The sequence below is a fragment of the Heptranchias perlo genome, chromosome 10, assembly GCF_035084215.1.
Source record: "Heptranchias perlo isolate sHepPer1 chromosome 10, sHepPer1.hap1, whole genome shotgun sequence".
NCBI lineage: Eukaryota > Metazoa > Chordata > Chondrichthyes > Hexanchiformes > Hexanchidae > Heptranchias > Heptranchias perlo.
In genome coordinates this window covers 22033199-22047205 of record NC_090334.1, presented here as the reverse complement: position 1 = coordinate 22047205, position 14007 = coordinate 22033199, and the positions used below count along the sequence as shown (strand labels likewise).

Genomic DNA, 14007 nt, shown 5'->3' with positions numbered 1-14007 from the left:
TAAATAGGACAGGTGACAAGAGTGGTAGGTCAATGGGATGAACTACCTTGTTTGTCAAGTGAAAAATAAATCACTAGTACGGAGGATGTTCTGCATTATTCTCCTCTAAAGCAGAGTTCCTTGGCGTGGGTTATGGTCCTCCCTCCACCCCCCCCCCCCAAAAAAAAAGGAAACGGCAACTAATTGAGCTCCACTAGAATTTGACCAACCCTCTCCCACCGCGATGGCCCCTGATGCTCCTTCCCCCAAAACAGGTTGGCAAAACCACTGCTTCCAGTAATGTCGACCATAGTAAACGACAGTCAGGCATTTTTATCTACTATCGATCTGGACCAAAAAAAACCCTGTTTAAAAACCTGATGAAAATCTGGTCACTTGATTAAATTTGAATGGTAAAAACGAGCCAATCAAACAGGGAGAAACAAAAAATCCCACAGTGCCATTGGGTAGTTTGAACCTAAAAGGAGGGTTTTTATTTGCCGAATCGGTTTCCTCACTAACATTTTGCCTCAAATAAACATTGGATTCTCTTTTCATATCAAATCGGAAATTGCAAAGCCAGAATTGTAGCAACTAAAGTACAAAACAGCTACAAGCAACTGAACAGTATGTTAATTCCAAAAACATTTTCTCCCACCACAGTGAAGAATATTTTAGTGCCCTCCCTGCCTCTTGCTATAGCGGAACAATTCGCATCAGGTCAGATTATTGCTGTTTAATGACCTTTCTGAATAGCTAGTTAGCACAAGATGTGCTCTTCAAGGCCATTAACTGTTCTTGCAACGAGATAAGTTCCGATATCAATAATTTACGTTATTTTGTTCCTGGTAAGGAAGGCAGAAAACATTGACTTCGGACGCGAGTCCGCCTTGCTTTGTACAGGGTGGCAATTTTTAAAAAGCGCGATTATCAGACTCTTTTGGGGGGTGGGGGAACCTTCAGTTCACACAAGTCGCGGCCATTCTTCCGCTCAACACGAGAATTAAAACGTTCCTTGAGGATCTGAGGAGAACAGAAACAGCAAAGGATCAAGAATAGGAAACAGTGACCAGAAATAAGGTGAGACAAAATCAAAGGAGCACGCAAAACAAAATAGACAAAAGCAAGATTTTTTTTTTTTAAAAATGGAAAAGTAGGACAATAGACTGAAAGAGAAAGGAAGCGAATCCTTCCCAAATGGATGGCGGGGGCTGCCTGGATTGGACGCTGGAGCTGCGGCTGGTTTGAGGTGGAGTCCCATAAGCCGCGTCATTCATTGCAGACACTAAGACAACCGAGCCTTCCTCTCTCATATTCCTCAATCTCTCAGCTGGAAGCAGGAAGGCTCCTTTTCGTTTCCCGCCCCCTCCCTCCCTCTTATCACAGTCACAGCGCAGGTATATCCGAGGGGGGAAGGCGGCAGGAATGTGACGTTCACCTGCTAAATAATAAAGTCTTGTCTCCAAAGTGGGTGGACCAAAAAAAAAAGCTCTCCGGTCATCATCATCATCATCATCATATCATCAGCCTGCCTGTTCGGGGCAGATATGGGACTGGAGCGGAATAAAAGAGCCGCGATCGGGCTTTCGCTGTACGGTTAAGTGATCGACTTGCTTGCAGCCCATGAGGACGCACCATGGCCAAGCAGTATGATGTGTTATTCAGACTACTACTGATCGGAGACTCCGGGGTGGGCAAGACTTGTCTGCTCTGCCGGTTCACCGACAACGAATTCCACGCTTCACACATTTCCACTATAGGTAAGAGAGAGAGAGAGAGAGAGAAAGGTGTGTGCTTTATGTTGCAATACTGCCAGGCGCTGGTCAGCACACTCATTTATTCAAGCTTTTGTTTTCTGTGTTGGCAAGACTGGAGCAGCCTCCCTCCGATCGATTCCTCCGAGGTGGGCACGGGGCTGGTCGTGTCGACTTGCAATTTGTTCCGACTTGTGGAAGTGGGAATCTTTCACAAGTTTCCAGTTGCCCCATTTCAAAGTCGAGGGGAGACCATCGAGTTAGTTGTCGAGTTTGAGATAAAATACATACATTGTAGCTCGTTCTGAACGCAAGGCAAGCAGAAGTGTACCGCACCGCTGGCGGATTCCGATTGAACTGTAAGCTGCTCCGCGAATTTGGGAACAGTTGAATTGTTTGCAGTAACCCCCGGATTTGTGAATGTTGTTAAATGCATTTCTTGCTCACAACAACAACTTTCATTTATATAGAGTGTGTGTGTGTGTGGGGGATAACATAGATTGTAAGGAAGGTTTTGCCAAAAAACCCACAGCGTGTTTTATCTCTTCACTATTTTCAAGTGAAGGGATTCGATAATTGGGGTTGCTTTGGGGTCGAGCTGGCTCCCAAGGTCATGATTGGAATCAAGTCAATCCTTGTGGCAGATTTACTTGAACCAGGAATGTTTACAGTACTGCAAGGAAGTGTTAAATAGCCTGGACAATGATGGGACTCGGGGCACATTTACACTAGAGGACTGTGCCCAATGCTGCTGGTTCTCCCATCACAGGCTACATTCCAAAGTGTATACGAACCAACCTGGAGTGAATTAATGGGTCTGTGCATTTCACATTGAAATCCAGCAGGCCTGATGAAAAGTGTGCTATTATAAATGGGGCAGAATGCCACATGGAGAGATCACAGAACAACATGAAATTGCATTTATATAGCATCTTTGATGGAGAGGAAAGTTCCCGAGGTGCTTCACTAAACCAGAAATAAATCGGTGCTGAGCCAAAGGAGGAGATATTAGGAGAGGTGACAAAAGCTTGGTCAAAGAGGTGGATATTAAAGAGGGTGTTAAAAGAGAAGAGGGAGGTGGAGAGTCAGAAGGGCTTAGGGAGAGAATTACAGAGCATGGAGCCTGGATGGCAGAAAGCACTTAGACTAATGGAGCGAAGGGAAGGGGAGAAGCACAAAAGGCCAAAGTTGGAGGAAAGAAGCGTTCAGAGGGTTGTAGGGCTGGAGGAGGTTACAGAGATAGAGAGGGGTGAGGTCACGAGGCATTTAAACACACGGACGAGAACTGTTAATTGCAAGCATCAGGGGACTAGGAGCCAATGTAGATCAGCAAGGACCGTGGTGATGGATGAGCAGAATTTGGTGCAGGACAGGATAGTGGCAGCAGAGTTTTGGATGAGCTTAAGTTTATGAAAGGTGGAAGATGGGAAGCTGGCCAGAGTGCATTAGAATAAATGAGTCTGGAGATGACAAAGGCATAGATGAGGGTTTCAGCAGCAAATGGGCTGAGGTAGGAGTGGGGACAGTCAACATTATGGAGGTGGAAGTAGGTGGTCTTTGTAATGGAGAGGATATGGGGTCAGAAGCTTAGCTCAGGGTTGAATAGGACAGCGAGGTTGTGAATAGTCTGATTCAGCCTGAGACAGTAGTCAGGGAAGGGGATGGAATCAAATATTGCAGTGGGGGCTGAAGACAATGGCTTCAGTCTTCCCAATGTTCAACTGGAGGAAATTGAAGCTCATCCAAGAATTTGGAGAAGTAGTCTCACAACAGTGAAGGGGTCGATAGAGGTAGAGCTGGGTGCCATCAGCATACAAGATGGCTCCCAGGCTGGCAGCTCCAGAACAAACTCCTCTACTTTGCAACTGTTTCTATGGCCTCGCATTGCCATCCTTTTGCCCTTTTCTCCCCAGTCTTTTCTCCTCTGCTGCTAATAGTGGGTATATTTAACTCTGTACATAAGTTCAAGACCGAAACAAAAAAAAACAATTTCCAAGTAAAAGTACCTCTGGGGGAGTAGATCTATCATTGGGGGTGGGATTCCCAATTGCCTTCCTTAGGTAAGGAGTCCCAAACTATACACAGTACCGTGTTCCGAAATACAATTTGGGTTAAGGCCTGTCGAATTAGACATAACTACATATTGAAATTAATTTAAGCTTTATTTGTGACAAACTTCAAGTATATCAGGAAAGCAGCAACATTGATCGTAGCATTAAGAGGACGTCACACTGTGGGGACACAGTGATCATCTCTGTCCTGGGAGGTACGCCAACCAAGGTTTCTTTCTTCTGTGGAGGATTCACTGTGGCATCTTGTTTAGGTGTAGACCCTCTCTCTTTATACATTTTGTGTACACTTAAATGCTATGTGAGAGCCAGCATGTCTCATTAGCCACAACTCTCCTTTGTTTCCAAGACTTTACATGAACTTTATTACATTTGTCTGGGCAGATAGCACTCTTTTTTTGCTGAAATAACACTCTGGTGTCCTTGCACTGAGCCCCAGTAAATGCTAACTACCTTATCACCCAGCACATTCTTTCCCTCTCTTATAAATATTCAGTCTTGGGAGTTTGCTGTTGATTCCCAGGTTTTCAGACTTTTCTAATCCTCCCAACCTCAGCACTTGCCACAAGGGCATTTTTGTACTATCTTGTCTATTCCCTCAGCTACAATGTGCTCAGTAACCTTATTATATAGATACAAATCATTGGCAGTACTACACGAGCAAACTTCACCATATTACTTCAGTTCAGCTGCAGGAATCCTGCAGCTGCCCCGATTAACCCTTTCCATTCCAATTCATTACATTCACCCAAAGTTATTATCCAACAAGATTCTCGTATGCTTGCTTGCGTGTTTTTCCACCTCCGTTCCTTTTAAATGCTGTTCAGCCATAATTTTTTCCAGTACTGATGAAGGCTGTACACTCAAAACATTAGGTTGTCTGTTCTCTCCATAGATGCTGCCTGACCGGCTGGATATTTCCAGTATTTTTTGCTATTGTTTCCGATTTCTAACTTTTTTTAGCTTTTTTGCTCTGAGCTAATGAACTGCGCGGTTGTAGCTTATTAAATTCCAGCAGTACTACCACGCACTCTTTGCCCCTTAAGCCTTGATTCTTGCTAATTTGCACCTAAATTTTCTCGTAGGTAGCGTATGTCCCTTTGGGAAGAGAGTGTGAACTACGTATTAAGGTTATGGAAACTCGTCATATGGATTTTATAGTTTTCTAGTTTGGAGACACTTAAGCGTGCTGATAAGTTCTTTATGTGTCAGACATTTGGCTGACCAAAACACCCTAAAACACTACTTGTATAATTAATTACTTTGAAGTGCAGTCACTGTTTTATGTAGGTTGCATGCAGCAGCCATTTTATGCATAGCAATGCCCCACAAACAGCAATGAATAAGTGACCAGTTGAAATATTTTTGGTGGTGTTGATTGCAATTGCAAATTAGTGTTAGAAAACCTTCTAATTTTTCAGTGATTACAAATCTTGTGTGGGGTAATAAATCTGAGGGATACTTGTCCTGTTTTCAAATCTACTGGTAAACTTTGTTGCAATGTTATAAATTGGAGAGTTTCAACTGGTCAATGAAATAGAGCAAAGTATATGTTTTGCAATCATCAAAAGTAGCCGAGAGCTGTGCTTTTGATTCAGCTTTCAATCTGCAGGGCTACATAATTTTGAACCATGAGGCCACAATAGTTCTGCTGGGATCAAACACAAACACAGTGCTGTGTTCTTTTCCTATTTTCTCCACTTTTAAAATCTTTTTAAAAAAAAAAAATTTTCATCAGATTTTACTGTCCCATACTATTCCCTGACCACATGGGAAAATAATTATGTTCTATAGCTTTAATAAACTAATGTGTTGATCTATTGGATTACCAAGAGTGCTGGATTTCAGGATTACAGATGTTTAGTCATAACTATGTCTTTTAGCATACTCTGGAATTTACAGGAAAAGGTTCTATGGAATAGTTATTCTAATATAGTTCTGATCCTTCAAATTACTGGCTGTCTGGTATCACATTGCACTTCAGTTAAGCATTTGCCTTTTTAAATGCATTCCAAATAAGGTTGCAAACCCTTTCGGATTGTACTGGAGTTTCCAGGAATTAAAGATTAATCGCTGCTGCAGGTGACGCATCAGAAAAATCATAGCTGTGCTTTTAAAAAAAGTTGGTGTTTTTTTCATTTTCTTTGAACACTTCCGTTTATTAGTGATGAACATAGTGATGAGGAGGAAACAAGGTTGTTTGACTGACAGTCAATTATCATTCGGTCTGGTAACGAAGAGTGTGTTCGCTTTCCAGCTGGCATAGGAAGACAGTGAGACTGGACGTGCTGAGTGTCCAATGGTGGGAGTGTGGGGACAGGGTGGTTGTAGGCAGGAGACCAGGTATTGAAATCTCCTGGAATATGTCCAACCGGAGTTGGCAACCCTAATTCTAATTCACACCAAAGTGAATTGCATTTGTTGTGTGAATAACAAAGAAAATCATCTTCTAAGGCTGCATAGCTTCACAATATTTTTATTTTGTAAAATTAGGTTGACACTGGTTGCTTTTTAATTAATCAAAGCCACCGCCTATGTATTCCAAAGAACAGTGCAAAGATAATTTTGTTGCAACATCTTTAGTGCTTTTCTGAAAATAGGGACTTTGTTTTCCCTCTCTAAGTCTGCATGTAGTCATTAAATCTGTCCACAGAGATTACAAAGTGGCACACATGAAATTGTCATCTTTAGTTGACCAGAAAAATAAACATACAGTTGCTCAATTGGAACAACTGAAGAACAGATACACCATCTAATTGTATGTGAATACAGTAAGAGCTTATCAGAGCAGAGAAATGAAGGGTTTGTGTGTCACTGGGTTTGTGCATGATTGGTGTGTATTGACTGTGATTGACATGGTGCACCACTTGGATTATTCCTTTCTCTGAATCTAGTGTGGTCTTGACTGTTTAACATGTTAATCCAGTATCTACATTGGAACAGGAGTAGGCTATTCATTCTCGAGTCTCTTCCGCCATTCTGTTGGATCATGACTGATCTATACCTCATTTGCCCATCTTTGCTCCATATGCCTTGATACCTTTACCTAACAAAAATTTATTGATCTCCGTCTTCATCCAGCATCCACTGCCTTTTGGGGGTGAGTTTTCCAGATTTCCACAACCTTTTGTGTGCAAAAGTGCTTCTTGAATTCGTTCGTAAATGTCTTGGCTCTAATTTTAAGTACTGTTGATTCTCCCTGTGGGCTAGTAACTCCCAGCAGTGGAGTTTGCACGTCGGAAAGTGATGTAATTTGAATGTTAGATCTTTTTAATTCAGAATTATTTATAAAGGAAAATTCATTCTTACTGTAACTCACAGTAGGAGAGGAATTGGAGTGTGTCATTTCTTGCGACATGTCTGATATTCAATGCAGATTAACGCCTACAGTTTCTGATCTCAGCTGTATTGTGGGGGAAGGCACAGAGCAGGTGATACATATTTCCCAGAGGGACTGAGAGAGCAACCCAAACCTGATCCTGTTTTCAGCTCTTGTTCTGCTTTTGTCCTGAAGGTCATGATCTTTTGTCAATTGCCCAACTGGCACCGACCCTGCATTTATATAACAAAAAGAAAAATAAATCTGCAAATGCTGGAAATCTGAAAAAAAACAGAAAATGAAGGAAATATGCAGCACATAGAAGTCAGAACCTGTAAAGAGGAAAAAAGGACAAGTTAACCATTTGGATGTAGCATTGAGTCAGGACTTTGTTTTTGTCTCCGAGATATGACTTCTACCCGGGTGGAACCCATGCACCAAACTTTGTTAAATAAGGTTGCCTTTTACAAATACATACTTGAAATTTATTTTCTGAGAACTTGTTTCTTTTTTTCATTTGATGTCAATCTTTCTGAGCACTGCAGCAGCATTTATGAACCCATGTAAAAGACAATTGCAGGTTATTTATTAAAGGAACATTGCACATGAAAATCTTTATGGTTCTACATATCCTTCCACTTAATAATATTCAGTGTTTAAAATGCATAGCGCATCTTTCTTTTCATTTTGCCTATGTTATGTGAAGGCTGTCCATGTATTAAAGGTGTTGCTATACCCTAAAGGACTGAATATCCTGCACATTGCTGTATCCACATTCATCATCTAAGATTCAGATCAAGTGTGCTTGCCAGGGAGTCGCTGCACTGACACAGACTGTGGCAAGCTCAGATCCAGGGCTGACTCACCATTTACTGTGCCTGAGCTGTCATCTGTTTTAATGAGGCTTGACCCTATTGAGGAATGATCTCATTCATAAATTCACATTTCTCCTGGGTTCTATTATAGCAACTGGATGACGTCGGAGCCTGCTGACACAATGTAGATTTCACCTTGTGTCAGTGCAGGGCAGGAATGGTGAAACCCAGAGGAAGCTTTATGCCGAACAGATATTAGTGCAGTATTATTGGCATTTGTTAAAGAAAAATCTTATTTTTCCCCTTGTTTCCTTGAAGGCCACATGTTTCACATTGGATATAGTTCCTTGGGTCCTGGGACCTTGTCCAAGTGACACTGCAGCTCATACATGAAAAACAATGAGTGTAGGCAGTTTCTTCAGTTATGCAGATCATCATAACCAGCCTAATCCTGTCTTCACGCAATGTCCATACATGCATACATACAAACATACATGGAAGCAAACATGCCTTCCAGCAAGGTCACTGGATAGCACCCGTGAGTGGAAACACGAGCTGATTTTCTTCCTCCCTATCTGAGGATGCTGAGGCCAGTTGTAGCATTCCACCATCACTCTGGCTGAGAATAGAAACTGAGAACCTGATGGGGATTGAACCTGGGATTCTTCTGGTTTCTGTGGCTCATTGCCACAAATGGGGTGTATTTACCTCCCGAGCTATTTGGGCAGAACTTTGACTAAACCTATTGTAATATGGTTGAATACATGTGTGTTTAGATTTAAACGCATCCTTTCAAATATTATAGAGAGCTGACCACCAATGGCTTTGTGGGTTAATGCATTGCACGGTGTAGTACCAGCCCAAACAGACGAGAAGACCTTGAATTTGATCCCCAGTTTGTGCTGAGTTGACTGATTTCCATTGGGGCAGCAATTGGAATGTTAAAATTGGCCGCAGCACCCCTGGGTTAAGGAGGGGGGATAAAGTCAGTCAGCGTTACTGCTCCTCATCCCTATCCGAAACCTGGAAAGAGTGTCTGTATGTGTAGAGGCATCAAGCGAGAGAACAGGATTGGTTTAAGATGCAGTGCTTTCCAGGGTTTGAATAACCTGCCAACACTCTATCTGGGCTTACAAATGGCTACTTAGGTGAAACACCAGAAGGTGTTTGGCGATCAGCTGGGTGCAACTTGCCTGCCTCAACTTTGGGCCTTCCTTTTCAGATGATCCAGATGAGTGAGAAAATTGCATTACCACTTCATAGTGCAATATATAGGGACAATGAGCCCATGTACGATCATTGCATTTATACTGTTCAACCAAATAACATAAGCAAGTATGGTATATTATGTAGCTAAAATCCAATGCATGAAGTTTTAATAATATGCATTTGTAGCCATCGGCATGAGGAATTCAGAGTTTGTTGAGTGTTGATGAAGATTAATATAACTCTCTTTTGTGAAGTTAACATTCCCTCCTTTTAAAGTTTCTTTAATGTATCATTCGCAGCCAAGAAAGAGAACAGACATAGGAAAAGGAGTAGCCCATTCAGCCCCTCGAGTTTGTTCTTTCATTTAATTGGATCATGGCTGATCTGTACCTCAACTCCATTTACTCGCCTTTGTTCCATATTCCTTGATACCCTTAACTAACAAAAATCGATCGCAATCAGTGTTGAAAGTTCCAATTTTTTAAAATTCATTCATGGGATGTGGGCGTCGCTGGCAAGGCCAGCATTTATTGCCCATCCCTAATTGCCCTTGAGAAGGTGGTGGTGAGCCGCCTTCTTGAACTGCTGCAGCCCATGTGGTGAAGGTTCTCCCATAGTGCTGTTAGGAAGGGAGTTCCAGGATTTTGACCCAGCGACGATGAAGGAACGGCGATATATTTCCAAGCCGGGATAGTGTGTGACTTCGAGGGGAACGTGCAGGTGGTGTTGTTCCCATGTGTCGGCTGCTCTTGTCCTTCTAGGTGGTAGAGGTCGCGGGTTTGGGAGGCGCTGTCGAAGAAGCCTTGGCGAGTTGCTGCAGTGCATCCTGTGGATGGTACACACTGCAGCCACAGTAATCCGGTGGTGAAGGGAGTGAATGTTTAGGGTGGTGGATGGGGTGCCAATCAAGCGGGCTGCTTTGTCCTGGATGGTGTCAGGCTTCTTGAGTGTTGTTGGAGCTGCACTCATCCAGGCAAGTGGAGAGTATTCCATCACACTCCTGACTTGTGCCTTGTAGATGGTGCAAAGGCTTTGGAAAGTCAGGAGGTGAGTCACTCACCGCTGAATACCCAGCCTCTGACCTGCTCTTGGAGCCACAGTATTTATGTGGCTGGTCCACTTAAGTTTGTGGTCAATGGTGACCCCCAGGATGTTGATGGGGGATTTGGCGTTGGTGATGCGTTGAATGTCAAGGGGAGGTGGTTAGACTCTCTCTCTTGTTGGAGATGGTCATTGCCTGGCACTTATTTGGCGTGAATGTTACTTGCCACTTATTAGCCCACACCTGGCTGTTGTCTAGGTCTGCATACGGGCACGGACTGCTTCATTATCTTCATTATTGTCATGGCATCTATGGTCTTTTGGGACAGAGTGTTTCAGATTTCCACTGTCCTTTATGTGAAAAAGTGCTTCTTGATTTTACTCCTAAATGGCCTAGGTTTAGTTTTAAGATTACACCTCTTTGTTCTGGATTTCCCCATCAGAAGAAATAGTTTATCCTTATCTAGCCTATCGAAACCCTTTATTATTTTAAGACCTCGGTTAAATCACCTCTCAACCGTCTAAACTGAAATGGAATACAAAGTAAGTTTATACAACTTGGCTTCGTAATTTAACCCTTTAAAGCCTGGTATCATCCGGGTGAATCTGCGCTGTACCCCCTCCAAGGTTAATATATCTTTCCTGAGATTTGGTGCCCAAAACTGAACGCAGTATTCCAGATGCGGTCTGACCTCGGCTCTGCACAGTTTCCTCAATTGTATTCCAACCCCTTTGAGATAAAGAACAACATTATATAAGTCTTTTTGATTACCTGTGCACTAGCTTTTAATGATTTGTGTACATGAATACCTAAATCCCTTTGCTTCCTAGTCTCTCACAAATAAGAAAATATTCAGATTTGCCTTTCTTGGATCTAAAGTGGATGATCTCACACTTCTCCATATTGAACTCCTTCTGCCATAGTTTTGCCCACTTAGTCTGTCTATGTCCCTTTGTAACTTCCTGCTCCCATCTACAAAACTCACTATGCCTCCCAACTTAGTGTCATCTGCAAACTTGGATAGACAACTCTGTATCCACATAATTTGTATATATGGTGAATACTGAAACCTCAGTACAATTCCCTGGGGAACACCACTTGTCGTGACCTTCCAATCATTCCCTTTATCCCTACTCTCTGTCTCCTGCCTACCAACCCATGTCAGAAGATTACCTCCAATTCCATGTGTTGTCTCAGGCCTTCCCTTTACTGAAACCAACCATTGGGAGATGTATGCGATTGACCTAAGAAGGCTTGCCTTCCAGCGATGCAACCACATAAGTACAGCTGGGGAGGGCGACATCCGAGGCAATTGTTCTTGAACTTGCCCAGCTGAGCAGCCTCAATAATTTGGCACTGTTAGATTGCTGAGATTCTGTGTGGTTGATTCCATCCATTGTATTTTTTTTTGGGGTCGGTGAATGTAACCTGTGGTAAAATCATAGTTGGGGGTGGGGGGGCGGCGGCGGGAGATTCCCCTTCACCCCATCCACCGGAAGGCATTATGTCATCTTCTGATCCACCTGCTTCTGCAGAAAGCATTTTTTAAATTCGTTCATGGGATGTGGGCGTCGCTGGCAAGGCCACCATTTATTGCCCATTCCTAATTGCCCTTGCGAAGATGTTGGTGAGCCGCCTTCTTGAACCGCTGCCTTCTTGAACCGCTGCCGTCTGTGTGGTGAAGGTTCTCCCACCGTGCTGTTAGGTAGGGAGATCCAGGATTTTGACCCAGCGACGATGAAGGAACGGCGATATATTTCCAAGTCGGGATGGTGTGTGACTTGGAGGGGAACGTGCAGGTGGTGTTCTTCCCATGTGTCTGCTGCCCTTGTCCTTCTAGGTGGTAGAGGTTGCGGGTTTGGGAGGTGCTGTCGAAGAAGCCTTGGCCAGTTGCTGCAGTGCATCCTGTGGATGGTACACACTGCAGCCACGGTGCGCTGGCGGTGAAGGGAGTGAATGTTTAGGGTGGTGGATGGGGTGCCAATCAAGCGGGCTGCTTTGTCCTGGATGGTGTCGAGCTTCTTGAGTGTTGTTGGAGCTGCACTCATGCAGGCAAGTGGAGAGTATTCTATCACACTCCTGACCTGTGCCTTGTAGATGGTGGAAAGGCTTTGGGGAAGTCAGGAGGTGAGTCACTCGCCGCAGAATACTCAGCCTCTGACCTGCTCTTGTAGCCATAGTATTTATATGGCTGGTCCAGTTAAGTTTCTGGTCAATGGTGACCCCCAGGATGTTGATGGTGGGGGATTCGGCAATGCCGTTGAATGTCAAGGGGAGGTGGTGAGACTCTCCCTTGTTGGTGATGGTCATTGCCTGGCACTTGTCTGGCATGAATGTTACTTGCCACTTATCAGCCCAAGCCTGGATGTTGTCCAGGTCTTGCTGCATTATCTGAGGGGTTGCGAATGGAACTGAACACTGCAATCATCAGCGAACATCCCAATTTCTGACCTTTACACAGTGGGTGACTGCATGAGCTTGAGACTAATGTCCACTCCTCTGGTGCTACATGTTGGCGCTCTTATGCACTTTCTGTTTTGTCAAAATGTCTGGCCAATGTTCATGTCAATTTCCACCTTCAACACCAACTTGGATTTCTATCGCACTCTTAACACGCAGGAAGATGTCTGAAACCCATTAATCAGGAGGACGAAACAGTTCCAGCTGAGCAGAAGGGAAGAGAGAAAATGGAAAGGGCTGGTTGAGTGGTCCAGAGGCACAGTGAAAAAGGAGGGTTTTGAGAGTTTTTAAAATCAGGGAGGGAGGTGGCAAGACAGACAGAACTGGGCAAGAAGTTTTGGAGGGCGAGGGTTCGGTAGTCACTGCGATGTGTTGGAGTGGGGAGTGCAGGAGACAAGGAGAAGCCTGGTGTAAAAAACAAGTGAAAGTTTCATGCAGGGAAGGTATTGACTCTTTGCTCGGCTTTTTGTTCCATGGATGCTAGATAGGGAACAGGAGACCTTGGCCCGTTTTTCCTTCCCGAATGCAGGGCAGTTGAGGCCAGTTGTGGTGCTCCTGCCACTTGCTGATACCAGTTAATGCAGCACACACCTGGAGTCAAACTTGGGACCTTCCTGGTCTGATTGTCTCTCTCCGTTATGCACTGGTTAGACTCACGAAGCCATTTTTATTTATACTTTTAAGTTTGTATTTAATCTATCCATGATATTCCTGGAAAGAGGACAGACCGGTGACTTGATCCCAGGAATCTCCCAATATTATTTTATGAACATCCACCTGTGGGTGTACAGGGCACCTGGGGTGACTCCCTTTCTTCCCACCCTCAGGTTGGGGTGCAGCTAATGGGACTGTTTTGGTCTTCCCCATGATGATGGCATGTTTTACATCAGTGTGTGGGGAATTACAAGTACTATCCTGCATGGTGAGGTATTAAATAATTTGTTTTAAACAATACTTATGGAGCAGTTTTTTTTTCACACCTCTGTTGGTGAGGGGTATCGACCAGAAAGATATTATGAGCAAAACAGCTTTGTCGCCTGCAAAAATACTGGGATCAGGTTGGACTGTTCATGTTGGAACGACACAATGAACTTGTCAAGTATAAATTGCTGTTAAGTGGTTGAACGCTGAACACAATTACATGACATTCCTCTGTCTGATATTCTGACACAGGCATTAACTCGTTTATTTTAAGTGGGCCACTATCTCAGTTAAATTAGCAGATGGAGGAATGTCATACAGGCATCTGCTAATTTTGCCAATAATAATTTTGAGGCTTACAAATCAGCAATGGAAGATGAGGAATGTACGAATTTATATTAATTAGCTACTCATTTATTATATTACTTGTACAGAATCA

At 43.5% G+C, this 14007-nt stretch overlaps 1 protein-coding gene across 1 annotated transcript in view; it reads left to right on the top strand.

Moving 5' to 3' along the window:
* The first annotated feature begins 815 nt into the window (after positions 1-815).
* The window catches only part of rab15 (RAB15, member RAS oncogene family), a 150843-nt gene continuing 137651 nt past the window's right edge, over positions 816-14007 (top strand). Inside the window, exon 1 of the mRNA XM_067991322.1 lies at positions 816-1739. Within this exon, the coding sequence (XP_067847423.1) occupies positions 1616-1739 (124 nt within the window). The 5' untranslated portion in view covers positions 816-1615. The remainder of the gene's footprint in view (positions 1740-14007) is intronic.